Below are 24,141 nucleotides of genomic sequence, written 5' to 3' on the forward strand. Positions count from 1 at the left end.
TCTCAATCAAATAGAAACAATACCATTGTACCATGCCACTTCTCAGGCAACATTTTGAAGGGACAAGTCAGTGATCCAACCAAGTTGAGAGAGCTGCAGGGGTAACACTGTGGCATCTGCATCCATATAGTTTATGATGCTATCGGGGGGGGGGGGGTCTCAAAATACTATGAATTCCTGACATTTACGAAAACTCTCCGGATGTCAAACCTGAGATGCAATGTCAGTTCTTCCTTTTAGCTCAATTTCCCAAATTGATGGTCTCAAGGCAATAGCTTGTTAACAAGGTAGGAAATCTGCTAACAGGTAATCTTAAACATGTCTCTATTAAAGCAAAATTAAATCTATGGAGTGAAAACTTCAAGTAATTTAACAAATGTCTTTGGTTTCATATATCATTTCTCCTAATTGTTTTATCAATAAAGTTATTTACAAATGAGCTATATTTTACAAATAAGAACACAAAGGCAAAAGCCACACTGGAATTCAGGTCTTCCAACACCTGGTCCAGTGATCAGTCACTTTTTCACTAATACTGAAATAAAAATTTAGTCATTTCTTTATAATTTTATAACCCTAAGATTATAATTTATTCTAAGTTATGTCCTCAAAAAATATAAAAAAACTGAGTTACTTCTGATCCTTAAAGTTGCAAATAATGTAGAAATATAAAAACATTAAACATTCAGTACATATTTTTAATTAAAAATGTATCTCCTGCTTCAGTAGTATGTAGGAGGGGGTTATTTTCTTCCCACTAATTAATACTTTTTTTAGTAACTTTTAAACAAAAAACTTGTAGTTACTTACTTTGGAAAAAAGGATCTTATGTGCAAATTTGTGATGCTAAAACCATAAATTCTATTTTTGAAAAACAATTAGGAGCTTTATAAAAGAAAACCACACAACCTATCTTAAAAGGCACTGCGATTCCTTTGCTTCTAAATCATTGCTATGCTGGAAAAATATATCTGGTTCTATCAATCAGGAATCTCAGAATTAAGTATTCTCCAAAGTAGAAAGTATATGATAGTGCCATTTCAGGAGCACACTATTCAGCTCTCACCCCCAACATTAGGAGCTGCCTATCAAAACAGCGCAGGTGAAAACAGTCCAACATAATTAGGTTTCAATATGTGAGGCCAGTATGTTCTTCTAAGATGCTAAGAAACCAAAACAAATTAAAAGATTACTTGCAGCTAATTATCATACAGGTTTAGTTCCTTGTTGTAAGCCCCCTTTCTATAATATTAATACAGGGAATATTTTACCGCAAAGAAAATTTATTTTACATATTGCTAGCCATGAATTTTTGTTGTTAGTTCACACATAAATCTACCTAGTGCCACTATCCAAATGGCAGGACCAGTTTATTTCCACACTTCAGTCTGTATTTACAAAGAGAATTTGCACGACTTACATAAATGTAAACTCTCAGTGAAGGTTTAACGATGGAGATGCAATCTAACATCCATAATATGGATAATGTTTTACAGACAGCAATGTAGGAGAGATGCATTTTTAATTACCTTTCATTTGAGTGACCTTACTTAAGATATAAATTGATAATTCAGTTCTTAGTCTCCTAAAGAGATTTTCAAATACACTTATAAAGTTAGTGAGATTTTTAAGAAATATCTTCCATGTCCACATCCTGTTGTAATTTCTGCACCATTTTTTCTTCCAGCTGCTTTCCTTTGCCTTAAGAAAAAAAAAAAAAACTATCAATGTGACCTTGCCAAACCCATATCAACGCTTTATAAAGGATCTTAGATGTTCTAAAATAACCATTTCTAAGAAATTTAAGAATAGTAACTAAACTTACACAGGTCTTACAATATGCCATGCATAAAGTAAGCATTCCATACACATTTGTTCACTTCACCCTCCTAACAACCTGCATTTTAAATATGAGAGACCGGAGACCCAGAAAAGATGAAATTGTACCAAATCACTAAGTAAGCCCAGTAAGTCAAAGAGCTAGGATTGGAACCCTGGCCCTCTGGATTACCTCCCCTCAGAGGGTTACCTAAAAAGTTAAATAATGGTTCATTCCTGTTTTTTGGGGGTCAGTTCATTACCGCCTATACATGAAATTATGAAATAATCCAGGATTTTGCCTATTTTTGTTTTAATAAAATTTGGTACAAAAATTAACCTATTTAAGACTTTTACATAAATCTATTCAACGTGCAGTTTCAGAATTTGACCTTTATTCAAGTTTAGGCACGGAATCATTCAGGAATCAACTCTTCAACTAAATCTCACCAAAATTTCTCTCCCTTCAGGTAATCTGCATAAGTAAATTACGTACAGATGGTGTCCGGTGCCAGCTGAGTAGGAAACTGGTTTTCCAGCACCTCACAAAAGAAACTATGCACACAAACAACTGCCCAAATGGGTGACTACAGGCAAGTTACATAAACACACAAAAAAGGTTTTAATACAAAACAGCAGTTCTCAAACTTGAGTATCAAAATCAGTATCAGAACCCAGAGAGCTACTAAGTAACCAAAGCTCAGACTCAATAGGCCTGGGCCTCTGTATTTATACTAAATTCCCCAAGTAATTCCCATTCCAACCAAAGTTAGGAAACCACTCCTACAAAACACTGTTCTTAATAAAAACAAGTATGAAGCAAAATCTATGAAATTATTACTCGAATCTTTATGACTAGCTTATGGAATATGATTTTATGAAGGGGGAAAAGAAACACCATATGCAATAAAATTGGAACTGGGAAATACACTGTATAAATCATATTTTTAAAAACCAAGTCATATCATAAATGAGGTATTTACATAAAAAAAACCCATAAAAAGTTGACTGATATGCATTTACATAGACAACAACAATGTAGATTTTTCAGCTCTCTACTGAAAGAGAACTCCTGTGTAATGTACTTACCTGCAAGAGGGGCCTGGATAAGATGAATGTTTTGCTTGACTTCTTTGATGTCCTGAACTTTCTGTAATTCTTTATTTTTCTTTAATCTAGGATAAAACATATCAAAGCCAAATTTTCAGTTACTTTAACTTCTTTAAAAGACATTAATTCATAATTTATAAAAATAAATTTTATTAGCCATATATATGAGCAATGAAAACTAAAAATTATTTTCTAGTTCCTAATAAGCTTAACAAAACAGGATTTCTACACTACCAACTTACTCATTGATTGTATCCCTAACTTAGTTGGGAATAATGTAGAGATTAATATATATTTGCTGAATGAAGAAATGTGACTGAAGGAAAGGAATCTCAGAAATCAATGTCTATTATACAAATACAGTGTAAATCTCTAATTGCTAAAGTGCCTAGATGTTTTTCTCCTCAAATGGAGAATACACTGTTACCTAATTTTTTTAAGTCAGTAATTGTAAGAACACAAAACATATAAGACATTCATTTTAGACAAACATGCTAACAGTCTTTCCCAAACATTTAGGCTCCCTTTCTGTAACACTTCATTTTTTTTAAAGCCAGAAAGCTGTTTGCACATGCTTTTCTATGACACACTTAAGTAGTGATGAGATCAAAAATAAGTAACTCAACTCTAAAGAAATAACCAATTCTAGGGGCCCCTGGGTGGTTCAGTCATTGGGCATTTGCCTTCAGCTCAGGTCATGATTCCAGGGTGCTGGGATCAAGCCCTGCATCGGGCTCCCTGCTCAGCAGGAAGCCTGCTTCTCCCTCTCCCACTCCCCCTGCTTGTGTTCCCTCTCTCATTGTCTCCCCTCTCTCATTGTCTCTATCAAATAGAGAAAATCTTAAAAAAAAAAAAAAAAAAAGAACCAATTCTAGGCTGGGGCCACGGAAGTACAAGATGAGGCCAGATCTTGTTAGCCATAAAGCAAGAAAGCATCCCAAAAAAGATGAAGTTGTCAAAACGACATGGAAGCCTGCCTGAAGGAACTCCCACTGGCCAATGTGAGGCACTTAGAACATCAAAATAATGATCAATAATTGAATACACACAGATATATGAATAATTAATAAAGGAATACATTCTGAAATTGGAAAAGGGAAAAGTTCTTTTATATGGGAAAGCCAACTAATAAGTGTAAAAGAAATTATTGAATTAGAAAAATCACCATTTGGCAACAATATAGTAACAGATTCAGACAAGACTCTACTGGATGTTAACATCAGTAGGCACCAGTTTGAGAAATAAGGGACTCTTTGTACAGAGTGTCAAAGTATTTCCCCTAAGATAAGATATGATTAAAAAGGAGGGAAAAAACTTTCCAATGGAGAAAACTAACAGATACCCCTTAACCAACTGATCAGTCACTCGGGACAACATGTGCCTCCTAATATGTATGTCCTTCTTATGTATCATTTCTATGATATTCTGGCCAAAATACCTAACCTGAATCTAATCATGAGGAAACATTAGACAAACACAAACTGAGGAACATTCTATAAAATAACTGACATGTACTCTTCAAAAATGTCAATGTCATATAAGACAAAGATGAGAAAGTGTCCAGATTAAAATAGCTTGAGGAGATATAACCACTAAATGCAATGCAAGATCCAGGATTTTCTGTTGCTATAAAGAAAATGCCTGGAACTGGTGAAATCTAAGGTCTGTAGGTTATGTAATAGTATTGTTCAATGTTAATTTCCTGATTCTGGTAACTATACTATAGTTATATAAGAGCATGCTCTTATTTTTAGAATATATACGCTGAAAAATAGGAAAAGGGCATCATGTCTTCAACTTACTATAGAGATAAGGATACAGTAAAGAATACACAAAAGTTCTTTATACTATTCTTAATTCCTTTAATTTTCTGAGGTTATGTGAAAACAGAAAGTGGAAAAAAAAAATCTCTGGATCTCTACCAGTAATTATTTTTCCAAGAGTTACTTGATACATATATTCATTCATACCTGTTCATTATAAATTTAGCTTGGCGCTTCTGTTTGATCTCTTCAACTCTCTTCATTGCATCAACTACAAAAAAAATTCATAAGAGTTAGCAAATTTTTGCACATCCAAGCAAGAGCTTTAGCGATCACTCCCCTTTATTCTCATTTAGAAATGGATTAAATGAAAAACTCATTGCAAAAACAATCCCTACTAAAACAGCTGAAGAAGGTAAATACTCTTGGCTGACATCACTGTTTATCTTTCGCAAATACATCTCTATTTTTATTTGACAAAAGCCCTTACTGCTACTAAATTTTCTTTCTACTTTAAACCAGCCCAATGCTTTTCAAACTTTACAGAGAATCGGGACTAATGGCAACTTATCCCCTCTTAGTTTGTCCTCTCCGTTAATAAAAGCACCATTCTGGCCATAAATACTCTTTCTTCAAGTGTCTGGGATATGATCTGCACATGATGAATATTGGTAGATTGAACCAATCACTTTAACATGTTCCCAACCACTAAAATCCAACTGTTCTGGGAAATGTGTAGAGAAGCTGAATCCAAATACACTCTAGAATCTATACCAGCACTAAAGACAAACCACATATATAATTTTAAGTTTTCTGGCAGCCACAGTAAAAAATAAGGAACAGGTCAAAATCTAGTAATAGATTTTGTCTAACCCAATATATCCAAAATACTGTCATTTCAACATAATATAAAAATTAACTGAGGTTATCTTATTCTTGTTTTCATATGAAGTCCTCAAAAATCATGTACTTTACATTTACTGCAAATCTGGAATCAGACTAACCACATTTTAAGAGCTCAGCAGCCCCTGTGGGGGTTGTGTGGGCACACACTCCCAATCTAACTTCTTACATTCTATGGCTCTGAAGAAGAGCAGGATATTCACATAATCTTAAAATATCTCCCCACAATATACTTACTAATTACAACGGATAAAATACTAACTGTACAGTGAAGAAACCTACCACCTTAATCAATGATCAAAGTTAACATGGCCAGTAATACGACCCCAGTGGATAGCACATGCCTCCGGGCAGGACACAATGATAAGAACTCAGCATCACATCTACAGTACTCCTACCAAATGTATAATATCCAAATCTAATCTTGAGGCAGCATCAGATAAAAGCTAATTAAGGGATTTTATACCAGGGTGCCTGGGTGGCTCAGTTGGTTAAGCGACTGCCTTCGGCTCAGGTCATGATCCTGGAGTCTGGGGATCGAGTCCCGCATCGGGCTCCCTGCTCAGCAGGGAGTCTACTTCTCCCTCTGACCCTCCCCCCTCTCATGCTCTCTATCTCATTCTCTCTCTCAAATAAATAAATAAAATCTTTAAAAAAAAAAAAGGGGGATTTTATACCAAATGCTTGAAACATACTCTTCAAAACTATCAATGTCATGAAATATAAAAACTCGCAAACTATTACAATTTCAAAGAGACAGGGAATGTACTATCTTTTTTTTTTTTAAAAGATTTTATTTATTTGACAGAGAGAGACACAGCAAGAGAGGGAACACAAGCAGGGGGAGTGGGAGAGGGAGAAGCAGGTTTCCCGCTGAGCTGGGAGCCCGACACTGGGCTCGATCCCAGCACCCTGGGATCACGACCCAAGCCGAAGGCAAATGCCCAACGACTGAACCACCCAGGTGCCCCAGGGCATGTACTATTCTTACACAGGTCTGAGATTAGATGATAATACTATATCAATGTTAATTTCTTGACTTTAATAACTGCACTATGGGGCACCTGGGTGGCTCAGATGGTTAAGCATCTGCCTTCCACTCAGGTCATGATCCCAAGGTCCTGGGATCGAGTCCCGCATCAGGCTCCTTGCTCAGCAGGGAGTTTGCTTCTCCCTCTCCCTCTGCCTCTCCCCCTGCTTGTTCTCTGTCTCTCTCACAAATGAATAAATAAAATCTTTAAAAAATAAAAATAAAAAAATAAAAATAAATAACTGCACTATGGTTATGTAGGAGAATGTTCTATTTTTTTTAGTTCTGTTAAAACTACTTAGGGATAAAAGCATTATGTATTGCCAGGTGCCCCTTATGTATATAACTTAAAGTTCAGAAAATTATAGAAGGTCAGAAAGGGAGAGAGAAAGTGGGTAAATTCAGTAAAATGTTATCTGAGGAATCTGGATGAAGGAATTCTGCAACTTTTCTGTTCAGTTTAAAATTAAGTCAAAAACATTTAAGTATAGGATGCCTGGCTAAGCTCAGTCAGTTAAGTGTCTGCCTTTGGCTCAGGTCATGATCTCAGGGTTCTGGGATCAAGCCCCACATCGGGCTCCCTGCTCATTGGGGAGTCTGCTTCTCCCTCTCCCTCTGCCCTTCCTCGCCCCCTGCTCATGCTCACTCACTAATAAATAAAACCTTAAAAATAAGTAAATAAAACAACAAAAACCCAACACATTTAAGTGTAATCTGGGGTCCAGCAACATTGGCATCATCTGAGAGCTTGTTAGAAATGCAGAATCTTAGGCTCCACCCAGACATGCTATATCAAAATCTGCATTTTAACAAGACTCCCCAGGAGGCCCCCTGGGGCCACTGGTATTACTATGATGTTTGTATGATAGTCTAAGAGAAAGTCAACTCTAAATCTACACATGCTAAATATGCTAAATATATGTTTTTCTTTCTTTGCCTTTCAACAAAAATTGATAAGACCAAGCTCTAGTATTCAAAAGTATTTCTATATTTTAAAGTTACTCAGCAGGGAAATAAACAAAGAAGTGGCAGGTAAATCCTTTCCGAACAGTAAGACACTATATTTCCAATAATTCCAGATGACTGAAAAATTTTAAATGCAAGAAGCACCTGATATTAAAAAACTGATCTGAAATACAGAGACATGAGTGCTCGCTTCGGCAGCACATATACTGAAATACAGAGACATGAGGGATAAAATACAAACTATTCTTCCCAGTATTTTTGTTTTTGAAGTTCTCCTACTGTTGACATCAGCATCTTAACAAAGGTTGCTCAGTCCACATCTTCACATGATTCAAAAATGTAAGCAATGAATATAAAACTATTGTCAACAGATTAGCTTACAGACCTATGATACTGAAATAGGGGTTGTGGGAAATCAAATCTGAAGCAGCTATCAGATAGTAACAAAAAAGAAAACAAAGGCCAAAATTAAATAAAATTCAATGGGATATAGGAATGCTTTAGGACCTTCTAATAATGTCCTTGACAAGTCTGCCTTTTAGAATCATAAGAATTCTTATCAAAAATGTGTGGTGATAGATGTTAACTAGACTTACTGTGATCATGTCACAATATATGCAAAAATCAAATCATTATGTTGTACATCTTAAACAAATGTTATGTCAATTATATCTCAATTAAAAAAAAAGAATCCTATTAATCTCTTCAGAAATCATTGAGTTTGAATCAGTGTTATTTCCTTACCAAATAAACCTGGTAAAATCAATTTTTCAGAAATTAACTCTTCCTCTAACTACAAAACAGAAGGAAAGACTTTAAAAAAACAAAACACAAAAAGGCAAAATACTTAAGGCCATGTGGAAAATGCAATTCCAAAACTGGACTCTGATTTCTCCACATGGTCTAGGAAGATAAAAAGCTTTAGAGGGTAACAAATACTACCACAAAGACCTAATTTTTGTGGTAATTTTTCAATTCCTCCCCTGAAGTGCTATGACTGGGCAAAAGGTGATGAAAAGGATGCCCTGCCTATGATCCATTCAAATCTGATAAAGTCGGGGCACCTGGGTGGCTCAGTCGGTTAAGTGTATGCCTTCAGCTCAGGTCATGATTCCAGGATTTTGGGACTGAGCCCTGCACTGAGAAAAGGGGAGGTGGTGAGGGGGCCTGCGCAGAAGGGAGCCTGCTTTGCTCTTTCCCATTCCCCTCCCCCAGCTCTGTCAAATAAATAAAATCTTAAAAAAAAAAAACAAAACTGATAGACTCTGAGCCCTGGGGACTGCTAATTAACAAACCAACTATATCACCTCTACACCCAAGCCTAGAAATGGCTAAAGACTGCATAAGACAGCTATAGGGAGAAGAAAAGTCAAGGCCAAGGGCCTCAAACACACACATAGGGGCATCTGCAAGCTAGCTTAAGGAATTTAGTTTTACTACATATGGGATTTTTTTTTTCTCATTAGTCTCTGCCTACTTCAGATAAATGAAAAAAAACAAGGACTAGTTATCCTTGCTTTTAACTTCAGTAGCCTATAGCTTGATTTATACCTAAGTCATGCACTTAGAAGTTCTCTTAGGAAATATAATTATCACCTTAAGTGCTGTACTTTTTAATTTTACAGAAGCATTACATTTCATAAGGTATACAGAATATAATGTTTATATCCCTAAACCAAATTATTTAAACTTGTAAAGTATGTTAGGTTTTGTGTATATTTTAACTATGCCACACTCACCACAAAAACGAATTCTCCACCTCTATTCTTCTCAGATTTTTAGATCTTTTTATATCCCTGTATAGACACTCCAAATAATATCAAATCTAATAATTACAATTTTTTTAAAGATTTTATTTATTTTAGAGAGAAGTGACCAGGGGGAGGAGCAGAGGGAGGAGAGAATCTCCAGCAGACTCCACACTGAGTGCAGAGCCCAACGTGGGGCTCGATCCCATGACCCTGAGATCATGACCTGAGCTGAAACCAAGAGTTGGACGCTTAACTAACTGAGCCACCTAGGAACCCCTACATTACTTTTATAATGGCTATATGAGCCAATTCTGAAAAAAATTGGGGGCAGCTTATCATAAAAGATGTAACTACAACAGAACCATTAAAATGAAAATTAAGAATAAAAGCTAACCAATGAAAAGAATATTCATATTTAAACATTAAATTCAAAGTAATATCCCCAAACAATCTCTCCTGAAAATTCCTGATAATTCTTTGTGACTTACTAGTTTTATTCCATAACTCTCGCTGGTATTTGACAGGTTCATTTCTACGTTTTTCAAATTCAAATGAATTATCCTGTAAGAAAGGGGAAAATGTGGTTTTAAGAGAGATACAAAAGAAACATTTCTTAAAAACTTATCCCCCTTGTCATAAGAGTTGTGTTTCAAACCACAGACATATATTAAGATTTCCCCAGGGTGACCCTAGCAAATGCCAAAGTTTTCATACTACTTCTCCTTTACACACCAGGTACATAAGACAGCCCTACTGAAATATCAATCTATATACAAGTAATTTTTAAGAAAAGAGGAGGAGGGTATCAGCCCCATTCTTCAGAGGGTCATACAACAATCATGGAGATTTCAAACAAACTGAAGAGGCTTCCCTAATTTTCCATTCCTAGATGAGACTCACAGGCAGAAAACTTTCTATTAGGCTGAACCATATGAATTACCACTTTTCATAGATCAAAAAGAGTCAAACATTGTGCACTTCATATTGTTCAACCTATATACCTATCATGTTTATATATTTCAATATTTATATACCTCTATTATAGCATAAAGGTGTACAACTACACATCTTCAAATAAATGTGGTGCTGCTTTGATGACAAATTTTCTCCCAGAAATTTTTCTGGTCCCCTCTAAATGTAGTTGGTATTTTGACAGTTAGTAAATCCTATTTACCTTAAAACATGTGAAACAATTTTAGAAATGCTACAGGTTTCTTAGAAAAACTACAGTTCTATTTCTTAGTTTTCAAATCTGAGATAGGCAAATGGAACAGCACTAACTCTGTATTTACCTATTTCATTATATACACATGACCTGTTAAATCACAATAACCTCAGCAATGACAAGGTAACTGGTCACCAGCAAATGACTGTGACTGGCATCCTTTCTTCACTCATGCAGTTGTCACTTGAGTTTGAAGTGCTGTTTATTCTTGTCCATACTGGAAATTATTTTTGTGACAATAATTGTGATCTGGGGGGCGCCTGGGTGGCTCAGACGGTTAAGCGTCTGCCTTTGGCTCAGGTCATGATCTCAGGGTCCTGGAATCGAGCCCCGCATCGGGCTCCCTGCTTGGCGGGGAGCCTGCTTCACCCCTCTCCCTCTATTGTTCCCCCTGCTTGTGCTCTCTCGCTCTCTCAGTCAAATAAATAAATAAAATTTAAAAAAAAAAATGTGATTTGGCTTTGCATCTTGTCAAAATATATTCTTCCCATTTGTTGAAAATGAAGCCAGGAAGGGGCTTCATAGCAACCGCTTAGAAACTGCCCTTAAAGGAGTAGAGAGGTGGGAAAGAGGAAGTCATGGAGGGAAGGAACAGTTTAATGATCTTCCTCCTTCAAAGGCAGCTTGTGCAGCAGCTTTCACGTCCTCCTTTATAGGGGTCAAATGTGGACAAGTTTCACCAGGCCCTCCTACCAACTCAGTTAACAACAACCTGACGATGGACACTCATGCATGAAATTCCCTCACCCCTGACTTCCCACTATTCCTTCTTCAATCAACACACTTCTCTGGTCTCAAAGTCCTGTAAGGAAACCCAGAAACTAACAAATGAGTCTACAACAAATCTCATCAGAGCCTTCAATGGTATTCAGGAATCCTTTAATGTCTTAGCTTCCTCTCAAAATCCTTGACTAGTAATTTCTAACTTCACCCCGATCCATTTAAATGATTTTTCCCTTTTGTCTGCAGGAGCTAAAAAAATGGTTTTTTGAGAATAAGGAAAATCACTTCCATAAACTGAATTAGGAATTTATTTCCTTTACAGAATTCTACAGATTTATGGTTTTAGGATCATGTGAGAAAATTATTACAATAGCCAAATACAAATAAATCACTCACCAATCTTATCACAGAAAGTCTTGTTGTAGTTAAATTACATTTAATACCTAATAATAACCCTCCCACACAAAAGTTAAAACTAACTATACTCACCACCGTAAGCTCTTTACCAGCTGCTTTACGGAATGCTTTAGTCCACCTGACCTTGCGAGGATTCCGCTTCTTTTTAAAGTTTTTATGACATTTGGATTTGCAGAATCTGAACACCTACAAGAAAAGTTAAAACACTGGAGTCAACATTAAGAATGTTTCTATCCTAGGATGTTATGCATGACAGACAAAATATAACGCAAAGTCTGAGAAATGACAATGGTTCTCATTAACAATTCCTTGTACTTACAACACCATTTAGAAATATGTGAGACATGTAAGATTAAATGTAACTGAATTATTTTGACTATTACTTAACTATTTTGACTATTATTTAACCAAATATCATCACAACTAATGGCTGAAGGGCCCCAATATATGGTTAAAAACTATCATTTTTATATATTAACAATAAAACCTATAATCATCTTGAATAAAAACAATGGTTTCAAGGAAAGTCATTTAAATCCCTTCCTAAACAATAATTCTCAGATTTCACTTGCTATACACCTCAATGGGGGTGAAAGTTTCAAACACCTATTCTGAAACTCGTTTGGTTCTATCCTTTTTGTTAAAAGCACAAAATAATTTCAAAAAGCAACTAACACTGGGTATAGATTTGTGTTCTAAAGTATTTATTCATAGGTCTACTAGGAAAATTCTTCAATACTCTGCAGAGGCAGATGGGTAAGACTTGATAACTAAATTAAAGGTGAAAGGTTCAAAGATGACTCACCTTTCTAGCAAAACTGTCTAGGCATATGACAGTGGTATTAATTCAGAAACAAAAAAGATTTGAGGTAATTAGGAACTCTTTCACTAGGCTCACTGTTCCGTACAAACAGGATTTCCCCATCCAGTGGAAAATTCAGACTAGAGCTAAAAAGACACAGATCTGGGAATCACTAACACAGAAAAAAATGAGATACCTATCTTCCTTGGTGCTTCAGGGCCTCTGCTTCTTATATCCCCAGCCAACTCTATTTTGGATCCACCGGTATTCCCAAGAGTAAGCTGGCTCCCAGCCAATTCAAACTTGTCCTTGCTAGCAATACAGACTTCCTCATCAACATGAACTTCCACTGTGTCTGCCAGATCAACACCCAACTCTCAATACCTCCCATGATCTGTTGTTCTAATTTCTATACCCACCTGAGAAGCACTGCTCGACAAAAATCATAAAATTATGATGACCAGATCATCTACAAAGCCACAGTGCCCACTGTGAATTAAATGCCAACCTAACAATTATTTAGTTCGTTTCTATGAACTTTTAATCATGTTCCTGAGAGCAAGTATTCAAAAATCTTCTGCATGTTCTTTCAAGTGTCTTTGGTCCCACACTTTCCGCAGGAACCCCTTGCTCCTAATTAATGACGCCAATATCTTCTGTCTGTAAGAGATATAAGGTGATGACATAGGATCTGTAATTCCTTGGCATATCAAAGTCACCTGTTAAATATAGAGTCCTAGGTCCTCTTCTCCTCCCCACAAAGATACCAATTTAATAGATTTAGTAGAAACAAGGAATCTTTTTTTTTTTACAAGTGCCCAGTGATTCAGAAGCAAATATGAAAGGTCGAATTCTGAGAAACAATGTGTTAAATAAACATAGAATGAGATACATTCTACCATAAGACAAATTCATGTATCATTCAAAGTCTATCGCAACCAGTCCTCATAATTATGTTTATATTTTATGTTTTTCTTTAAAGATTTTATTTATTCATTTGACAGAGAGAGAGACAGCGAGAGAGGGAACACAAGCAGGGGGAGCGGGAGAGGGAGAAGCAGGCTTCCCGCCTGCTTTATCCCAGAAGATATGACCCTTTATCAGTGCTAACTTATGATTTAATGATGCTTCAATGTGCCCCTGAAATGGCTTACTGGGACTCATTAGAAGTCTAAAATACATATTTTATTACTTTGTAATGTCTTAGAACACACTGCAATTTGTTCATGTAGAGGAAATCTGAAGAGAAAAAGTACTACTTTGGAGTACATGGATCTTGACAAAGAATCTTAAGTTGAATTATCATACCTAGAAGATGTGACCCATTAAAAAAAGGTCAAAATGAGGTATAAACATTTCAAATTGTGTATACAGATCACAAACCTGTGTGTATGTACCACAAGCCAAAATACTGGGACCCTGGGATCATGACCTGAGCCGAAGGCAGACGCTTAACGTCTGAGCCACCCAGGCGCCCCGTATTTTATGTTTCTGTACGTATCTTTTTATATACAGACTTACATGTGTATTTATAGCCTTACCCCAAGCCTCTATCACGATATACAATCCACTCACTTCCTTAGACTGCTTCGCTGAGCCTCTACTCAACCGTTCACTTTTACTTCCACCTAGAATGTACTCTCCTCACTTTTTTACGCAACATTCAAGATCCAGAATAAATGACATCTCCTTTCTGAGCCTTTTCATATATGACCCTCCCCAACTCACCTGCGCCCGCCTTCGTAATACGTAACTACTACTAAGCCATAGGCAACATTTCGGTCAACGTCTACACGTCACGGGCATTCCCAAGTCTTACTCATCTCTATGGACACAGATCTTAGCAATGATGCTTGACTGGGCATACATTCAACAAAATTTACTGAATTCAAAAACTTCACTCACGGACAAGAGTGCCCAAACAGCCCGAACACACCCCTAGATTCCATTCTGCGCTGGCTCAAATAACTGGGGAACCTCACCGCCGCCAGCCTTGTCGAAGGCTGGGTTGGTGACCAGCTCGGTTTGGGACACCCACAAGGAGAAATTCCCCAGGTCCAGGACAAGGCCAGAGCTCCTCGTAAAATCACCCTCTCGTGAGAGCAGCGCGGAAAACCCGAGCCAAACGCCCCAGACGCAGGAGGAGCCTGCGCCTAGCTGGCGCGGCCTCACGCTCGCGGGAGCGTCGCAGAGCGCGCGCTGGTTCTGGGCGCCTCACCTTGCAATCGTTGCGGACAAACATCATGCCGTGGCCGGGGTAAATAGGGCCCGAACAGAAATAACACTTCTCAATACGCATGTTGAAAGCGCGTGGGTTCCCACTGACCAGACGCCGATCTTAAGTGGAAGTGACGTAGCTCCGTCACAGGAAGTGACTCTCTTCAATACCCGACCCGGAAAAAGCGAGCGTCCTTCGCCCCTGAGGGCCTTGGAACGAGGTCCGAACGTTTCGGCGCCTCCCAACGGCCCCGGGAGCAAAAGCGCTGCCGTTTGGCGCAGGCGCAGAGCTGCAAAATCGGCCTCACTACCTTCGCTCTTCCGAAGTGAAACGTGGCGCTGCTCTCCTTTCTGAACTCGCTCTCACAGCGCCTAGTTTTCCTCTCTACCATACTCTGTAACGTCATATCTTATATGGTTTGTGCTTTGTTCCCGGCCGACTCTCCACACACTGGGATGCCTCTAGGAACTCCTTTTCCCACTGCCTGCCCTTATACCCGCCCCTGATTGGCGTCCCCAGCGTAGCAGGATGGCAGTATTGAGAACCTACTTCGGACTTAGGACCTAGGCATATGATTCTGTGAGGCTGAGACTTTTTAATTAATATACATGTGGTGAGAAACACATTTTCGTAGGAAACAAAGATTCCCTCCTCAGATCTCGAGACCTCCTTCCCGGTGGCAATCGGTTCCTTTTATTACCCGTCAAAGATTTTCTGTGCATGGACAAACATGTTTATTTCTGTGTGCTTGCGTCTCCCTCTTCTTTTTAACGCTAATGAGCATCCTATCCGCCCTTTTGTGCATCTCACTGTTCCCTGTCCCTTATTGGAATAAGAGCTCCGTGAAGATAGGGATTTTTGTCTTTTTGTTTATAGCTACAGCTCCAATACCTAGAATACTTACTAGCACATAAATATTTTATTATCAGTGAATATTTAACATTCTCTCTCTCTTTTTTAAGATGTATTTATTTGAGAGAGAGAGAGCACACATGTGAGCGTGGTGAGGGGCGGAGGGAATCCTCCAGCAGACACCCTGCTGAGTGTGGAGCCCTTCACCAGGCTCAATCCCAGGACCCTAAGATCAGGACCTGAGCCCAAATCGAGAGTGGGCAGCTTAACCCATTGAGCCACACAGGGGCCCCTAACATTCTTTTTCGTAGTTTTGTATGTATATGCGATTATATGAAGGTGTCATTTTAATTGGTCGCTTATGGATGGACATTTGTTTCCTATTTTTTGTTATAATAAGCATCCTTATATTCCTGGTAGGATAGTCCACCTTGTGTGAATGGAGGTGTCGATTCTTGGATTCCCCACGAAAGATTTACCTGAGGATCTGCACTCCAGTAAAGACAGAAGGAAAATAGCAGAAAGCAATTTATTAGAGACAGTATACTCTCAAGGTGGGAGAGTAGGCTGGCCCAGAGGTGGCAACTGCCCTAAGACTATAGGGGTTCTTTTTATAGGAGCGGGGGTCTTCTTCATAGAGGGGCGGTCTCTAATGGAGGCTGCTTCCAGTCATTTGGGGGACTCCTCTCACAGGTTGGGAGGGGGAGTTTTTGACCCTACAAGGTTTGTACCAAACTGTCATGGCAGCCTTTGCCCATGGGGCGGGGCTAAAAAGTGCAATGCAAATATATTATAATGAGTGTAGGGGTTACCCTGGGGCAGAGGTGGAAGAGAAGAGCCAGTTCTGCACCTGTGGCTCTTGGTCTGTTAGCCCCAGGGTCTTGGAAGCCACAAATTCAGGGTGTTGTGCCCCAGACTTCTAATATGTAACCTATTTATCACCTTCCCTTGCCTCTAGCTCACATCTAAATGTCTACTCTATCACTTACTGATATACTTTTTTTTTCCAAAAGGGAGTTTATCTACATAGAAAAAGGCTAGGTCAGAGGATATGATAGGTACCCTTTTAAAATCTGGAAGATAATATTAAATACTCTCTAAAAGGTTTTACCAATTAACACTCAACAACAACCAGTAAGATACTGATTTCACTACATCCTTGTCAAAAATAATCTTTACCAGTCTGAGGTTAAAATTTATATCATTATTATTTTAACTTGCATTTATTTATGAATGAGGTTAAGAATCTTTCCAAATGTTCGAAATCTATTTTGTTTTGTGAATTGCCTGTTTATGTCCTTTACAGTTTTCTACCATGTGAATTCTTAACATCACTTGATGTATTAAGTTAGTGCTTTGCTGACATTTAGATATTGTTTCCCAATTTATTGATATTTTAAACTTTGCTTATAGTATTTTTCCATCCAGAAATGTTTTCTTTGTATATATCCAAACTTATCCAGTCTTTTTTTGTTTGTTTTGTTTTGGATTTTTCTCCATTATTTTTACAGTATTTTTCACATTTGAATTTTCAGCCAATCTGGAATTAAGTATAAATGACATAGGATTCCAGTTTTGTTTTGTTTTTTTCTAATAACATATGTTGAGTAAGGTATTTCCCTAAATCAAAATGTCACTTCTTTATGGGTTTACCTCTGGACTCTCTATTTATGTGCCAGTTCTAAAATGTTTAAATTGTTACAACTTTTTAAATAACTGGGTTTACCTGCAGCCCTCCTCTCACTTTCTTGGCCTTCTTATGCATTGTTTCTCTGGCTATTCTTTAAAGTTTATTTTTTCAGTTTTAGAATCAGTTTGTCTAATTAGAATCTACAAATACATATAATTTTTCCTTTTATCTGATAACTATATTTACTTTTCTTCTCTAATAATTTGAGTAGTAATTCCAGAACAATGTTAACCACAAAGGCACATACCAGAAATTTTAGTAATAAACATTTGCCCAATACTTCATTGTCAGCCAAGAGACTGAAAATTATCTTATCTTTGTTTAATCCTCTCCCTCTCTTATTCCCAACAATTATAGAAAAGTCTCGCCAGTCCTCCCAAGCTATTTACACAATTCCTTCCCAACTCTGTTTTATCCTGCTACTTAAATAAGCAATTTCCTGCCCTTCTTACTTACATGATCACCCAGCATCCCCCTCTTAACTTCAGTGTCAGAGGCCACATCCCTTATCTGGGCTCTTAATCCCATACCCTAAAGCTTCATTGGAGGCTTTGTTCCTTTCAGCCTATAAGCATATTCAGTGCTTCACTTTAGGTTGAATGGATGAGTAGCCAGTCTTCAAACCTTTTTTCTTTCCAATTATTACAACAGAATACATGAGAGAAGAAAGACATGTATTCCACATCCAATAAATTGAGCTGAAATCTTCGAAATACTATTTTTCACTTATCCTGCTTGAGACTTATGATTCCTGAATCTGAAAGTATGTGTTTTATCATTACTAAAAAATCCTCAGCTCTTTTCATATAGTGCTTCTTCTATTTTCTCTAATTTCTCCTTCTAGAATTCCTACTGGACATAAATTGAAGCTTTTATCTTTCCTCTGTATCTCTTACTTGCTCTTTATCTCTGCTGAAGTCTATGTAATTTCCTCCAGCCTGGCTTCTAGTTCGCTCCAACTGTGTCAAGCTTGCCATTTAACTTTTGACCATTAAGTTTTGAATATCAGTGACTGTATTTCTCATGTATCAAGTCTTTTTTCATTGAAACCAATCTTTTTTTTTTAAAGATTTTATTTATTTATTCATGAGAGACAGAGGGAGAGAGAGAGGGACAGAGAGAGAGAGAGAGAGAGAGAAGCAGAGGGAGAAGCAGGCTCCCAAAGAGCAGGGAGCCCGATGAGGGACTCGATCCCAGGACCCTGGGATCATGACCTGAGCCGAAGGCAGACGCTTAACCATCTGAGCCACCCAGGCGCCCTGAAACCAATCTTTTATCTTTAATAATGTCTTCTTTTTCCAGATGTTTCAACTCCTCTTACGTTTGTAATTTTCTTAAACATTTTTACTTTATGGTCCCCATCTGATATTGTTTGAAGTCCTTTCATGTAAAATACTGCTGCTTTGGGTTTACTGACCCTTGCTCATGATTGAGGCTGAGAGAGTAGGGAAGGAATGGGTTGTCATTTTTTAATTTTGAGTTCATCCTTAGTAGATTGTTTTCTGGAAGAGTCCTGTAAAGTATGGGTGGAGATGTTCTCTCTGAAAAGATTTTGCTTTGCTTCTACTAAGTAGTCCAGAGGTATTACCAACCACAAATCACTTTTTTAATGTTAACCTCTTGGCTTAGCCATTCGCAGACAAAAAAAAATAGGTACTATAAATTTGAACCCTAAACCTGTGTAAAAGGTTATACATTTCTCAGGAAAGACTAAGACATAGAGTGGGCCCTGGATTTTTGTCTGTTTAGGGGTGAGGGCTTCTCCATTCCAGGGCCCTACCTCTGCCATATCCAAGACTTTCTCTCCCAATGGCATGTAGTCACTAAAACCAAGCATCTTGATTATTAATACTGGCGAAATGAAACCAAAAGCAAACCACACTCAGTATCAGGTTGTTGAAATTTCTCTCTGTTGCTGCCATTGCTGTTGCCCTTGTTACTGTTTTGTGGGGTGAAAGGGGTGGTCACAGGATATTTCCCTTACTTTATTGAGAGATCAACACTACATTTAAAAAATACATTCATTATATTTTATTCAGCATTATCTAAATGTTTTATAGTGGAAGAATTTTCCAGTTATAGTCACCAATATTGCCAAAAATAGACGACCTGGAAATACCATACAGAAATTTCCAGTTTATAAAAATGTCAATCAAAACATTCCCTGTGAACACTTTTTAGATTGTTAGCAATCTTGACATCAACTTTAAGATACAGAATGTACTTCTCAGATTTCCTAATTTCTCACATAAACGATAAACATATGTGAGCCTGTCTAAACATTTCTGAAGCTGTTTTTATTTTCAAATTCTACTCCTCTTTGAACATTAACAGTCTCCTATTTGAAAACCCGTTCATTTGACCCTGCTGCCACTTAAGGCCTTTGTGCAGTTCACCAATAACCTACTGTGTAGTGGCCCTTTTCTGTGTAGTGGCAACACAATTTTGAAGAAAGCTGCCTGAGTCCCATTTGTCATGGAGCTTATATTTTTTTTTTTAAGATTTATTTATCTGAGAGAGAGAGAGAGCACAGCTGGGAGGGGCAGAAGGAGAGGTAGAATCTCAAGCAGACTCCATGCTGAGCAGAATCCCCAGAATACCTCAGAATACCCCAGAATACCTCAGAAGGAGAGGTATAATGAAGTCATATTCACACACAAACTTGGCAGATGAGACCACTTTTTAATTATAAGCTTACTTGGCACAAAGTTCACTGAGGATACACTTTACTTTTACACAGTCTTATAAATAGAAAAATACACTGATGCACAAAAATGATACTTTGATACCAAATTCAAACAAAGGATTTCCAAAGACAATACAGGTTATTTATTTCAATAGTTAAGGATGGTTCTTGCATGTGCACTATATCATGTATATGTTTGTGTATTATGCTTAAAGCCAATGGGATATGTAGCTAATTGCTTGTTTGGTTCTTGAAAAAAGTGAAACATAAATATTGTCTTCTTTTTAACTACATAATAGACCATATAAAATGCTGCCTGATACGTAGCTATAAAATTATGATTTGCTAAACTGAAGTCTATGGCAACTTTAGAAGGCACTGTTTGTGATTAGGACCCTGCCCTTGTAATGTCTGGATCTTTTCCTTACTGGAATACACAATCCAAATGCACAGGACTCAATGACTTTCTTAGTATTAACAAGAAGTCTTCATTTCAGGGATAGAAATATATAAGATCTCATTACTCACAGCTAAGTTTTTTAAGGGAGTAGTAGGAAGGAAGCACCAAAGAAATAGGATGGAGCACTGGGTGTTGTACGCAAACAGTGAATCATGGAACACTACATCAAAAACTAAGATGTATGTATGGTGATTAACATAATAAAAATTAAAAAAAAACAGCTATTTGAAAATTACCATGTAAAAGTAATTACTTCCATCATGGCTGTATTTTTCTAATTACAGTTCTTCCAATCATTTGCCACCACAAAATACATTTATTTTTATTCTTTGTTTAAATTACAATGAATGGTAATTCTTCCTAAATAACCATTAAGTTCTTTGGAAATTTTAATCTAATTTACTTAAACCACTTTCTTTAATAAATAAGAATTTTCCCCTATGACCTTTATAAACACCTGCCATTAAGCATATTTTAAAGTTGATTGATATAAAGACACTTAGACAATGCAGAGGAATCCATGACCTTGGCAATACCCAGAGAGTACAATAAATGCCTGTGATCTAAATAAAAAATATAGGCTATTTAAGGCTTCATTTTTCTTATATTGAGTTATAGTATTAATGTAACTGCTTAAATACAGCTTTCTTCTACCAAATAGCAAACATTTTATGCAATTAAAATCTAATTCCTTTAATTCCACCAATGTAAAAATAAAACAGGTTGCAAATATCAATAATATAAAGCATGATGGTGAAGACAAAAGATTAGTAGTTCACAAGCTAATTAAAACTGCAGTCTGAGGATGCCAGACCAACATTATAAATATGAAAGAAAAAAGAAGCTAAATGCTTACTTATCACAAATAACTTCAGCATAAGCACCAGCTATGTTCAAATGTGGCCAGCATGTAGGCCAAATATAAACACACAGATCACAATGAAATACAGCCATAAAAATCTAATTCGCTGATCCTTCAATCAGCCCTTCAGAGCAGTAGGAATATAGCAGGGAGCTAGAGGCCCCACTTCAGTTGCTCACACTACATTAAGATACCCCTAACCTCACCCCCAACCCCTTTCCTACCAACAAGAACCTCAGTGAGTATACAATTGGTCAATCCACTTTATCCAGAGTCTACAGATATAAGCATAATTTATGCTATATTCATTTTAAAGAGATTGTTTATATAAATTTAATACTCAAGGACATTGAACTGATGTTTGTGTATATTCTTATTTAACATTCAAGTGGTTTAGATGGCATTTTACAAGGTCACCCACAGTACAAGTGGGTTTTTTAATTTGGATTAAAGACTGATGGGTAGTTTTATAATTGTATCTAAGATTTTGAGTGTTAGACTCTGGACTGATGTATGTTAAGGCAGGTGATGGTATCTTTAGTCATTCTACATAATAAATGCACTCTTCTGTAGCTACAAAATCCTCAATTCTGAACCATCTCCTGCCATGGGTTAAGGTCTTATAAGGCACTTTTGGCTATGTGAAATATTTCTCATAACTCTCGGGCTGAATCTTAAATATTTAAAAGCTGCAGCAAATGAATTTTAAAACTGGAGAGGTCTAAGTGGGACGGTAGAAGCAGTTTGTACATAATGCCTGCTCATCTCTCTCTGTGCCACATATATCACTCATAGAAAAGATCACAGACACGGACCACTTGAGTTATTGTGTAGCTCACTGGACTCTTCAACAGCCACAGATCCCCTTCTCCTTTTCTTCATTCAAGTGATCTGTGGAGGTGTGACCATTGGATCGGACCACTCCTTCAGGAATCCAGGATTTGTCTACACACCGTTCCATTCGCTTCATTATCAGGTCCAGGAGCATCTCGATTGCTTCGCTTATGTTTGTCCCATTGGCAGCGCTAGTTTCAAAGTAGGGGATTCTGCAAGATGGAGACAACTCAGGCAACAACATAAGAAGGAAAAAGACCGTGACCTTTCCCTATGATAATGCAACTTCAAAAATGAGTATAAATATATAAGACAATAAAAACACTTTACCACAGGGGCTCCTAGGTGGCTAAGTCGGTTAAGCATCTGCCTTCAGCTCAGGTGGTGATCCCAGGGTCCTGAGATAGAGCCCTGCGTTGGGCTCCCTGCTTGCCAAGGAGCCTACTTCCCTCCCTCCCTCTGCTCCTCCTCCTGCTTGTTCTCTCTCGCGTGCTCTCTCTCGCTCTCTCTCATGAATAACATCTTAAAAAAAAAAAACACTACTACAACAGGGTACGTTAAAAAGTAAAAAAGACAATAAAATAATTGACACTGACTTCCTAATAGAAAAAAAAAAAAACCTCTGGAAATTTTCATTCCCATTTCGCAGATGATTAAACTGAGGCTCAGGAAGATGAAGTAATTTGCCCAATTTCATAAAGATAGAAAGTAGCAGGGCTAGGCTTTGAATCCACACCTGCTTGATTCCAGCAGAATCTTAACCACAAATTCTACTGGCTCCAAACTAATCTACTTTGTATGAGGATTTCCAAAACAAATCCTTTTTGGCTTGCTGCACTTGGGGTGGGACTGACATTAGAGAGGAATGCAAGTTCACCGGCTGTGTTTGTCACTTGTCAACTCCAGGCAGTATTCTTGGACCATAAACTTGAAGACATTCTGAAATCTACAGCATCTCAGAGTTTCTCAAGGACATCAGTCTTTTGTTATCCAAGGACCTTGGTATATGTTTGATTTTTTAATAACTCACCAAACAGTTTCAAAACCATAAGCCTGCTTCTCACATAATTTTGAGAAATCAGTCTTCTTGCAGTGGGTTAGTCTTTGCAAGAGGATTAATCAACTTCCACATTCTTCCTGCTTCTTACTAAAGCCATGAAAACGGTGATAGAACTTTATTTTCTCCAACTATTGAGTTCATTTCTGCTATTTAGTAAGAAATCTGACCAAAATGCTCTGAGATATAAAAACTGCAAAAGAAAGTTGTTTGAGAACCTCAGGGGGTCCTGCAATTAAATTCAGTAAAGTGTTCCTTACATTTTTAGGGACTTTAAAATCCTCCGCTAGTTCTTACTTTTCTTGGAGAACATCTTTGTTTTCCTGTGTTCTCCTAGCATGTTAACACTACATCAGTAACTCTGATTACAATGTCAGTTACTCTTTTATTATTTCTTGGCTAGAAGCAGCTTCCATAATGAGAGCTTTTATAGATTTTTTTTAAAACTTCCTAGTGCTTTTACAGATCTTCCCCCAATTGCTTAGCTTCTCATATCACTAAGAAGCACATTAGGGGGTACATGTGTAGGAACGGAAGGCTATTTCTCCATTATGATTCGTCATGATACTGTCTTATTATCTGAACACTTCCTGTAGGAGCTGACAGGCCTTGCAACCGGACCTCTGCAATCCTCTCCTGCTTTAGAATAGCTCTAAAAAACTGGTTGAGGAACTTGTAATTCATTTGAGCATTTATCCACCCACCTGTGAGTCTTGCAAGACATGGTTGTTCCACTGATTCTACCATGCTCATGTTCAGACCCCTCATACGGACTCTAAAATATCTTAATCAGAGAATGGTATGCTGAGCAAAATACATGGTCTTAATGTTTTTAAACCTTCTGCCTGGCTACATCTTTGGTTGTTGTCAGTCTTCTTAATTCCACCTTCAACTACTGCCTTATCCACAGAAGAAGATAATGCATCTTTCCCATTTCCCTGGCCACATGCAGTATTTGATTACCAAGTATTAAA

General features: G+C 37.5%; 2 protein-coding genes across 2 annotated transcripts in view; both read right to left on the minus strand.

The window, feature by feature from the left end:
• Positions 1-1,263: 1,263 nt before the first annotated feature.
• On the minus strand, positions 1,264-14,881 carry RSL24D1 (ribosomal L24 domain containing 1). Its single transcript, XM_025884539.2, has 6 exons — positions 14,727-14,881; positions 11,779-11,892; positions 9,830-9,902; positions 4,899-4,962; positions 2,908-2,993; positions 1,264-1,701 (listed from the first exon to the last, which is right to left on the minus strand). The coding sequence occupies exons 1-6, from the start codon at positions 14,805-14,807 to the stop codon at positions 1,628-1,630; spliced, it is 492 nt and encodes a 163-aa protein (XP_025740324.1). The 5' UTR covers positions 14,808-14,881; the 3' UTR covers positions 1,264-1,627.
• Positions 14,882-19,930: 5,049 nt separating this feature from the next.
• RAB27A (RAB27A, member RAS oncogene family) overlaps positions 19,931-24,141 on the minus strand; it is an 82,951-nt gene continuing 78,740 nt past the window's right edge. The window contains exon 7 of the mRNA XM_025884538.2: positions 19,931-22,322. Within this exon, the coding sequence (XP_025740323.1) occupies positions 22,124-22,322 (199 nt within the window). The 3' untranslated portion in view covers positions 19,931-22,123. The remainder of the gene's footprint in view (positions 22,323-24,141) is intronic.

This window comes from Callorhinus ursinus, unplaced genomic scaffold, assembly GCF_003265705.2.
Source record: "Callorhinus ursinus isolate GAN/ISIS: 27379988/994484 unplaced genomic scaffold, GSC_fseal_2.0 scaffold25, whole genome shotgun sequence".
Lineage (NCBI taxonomy): Eukaryota > Metazoa > Chordata > Mammalia > Carnivora > Otariidae > Callorhinus > Callorhinus ursinus.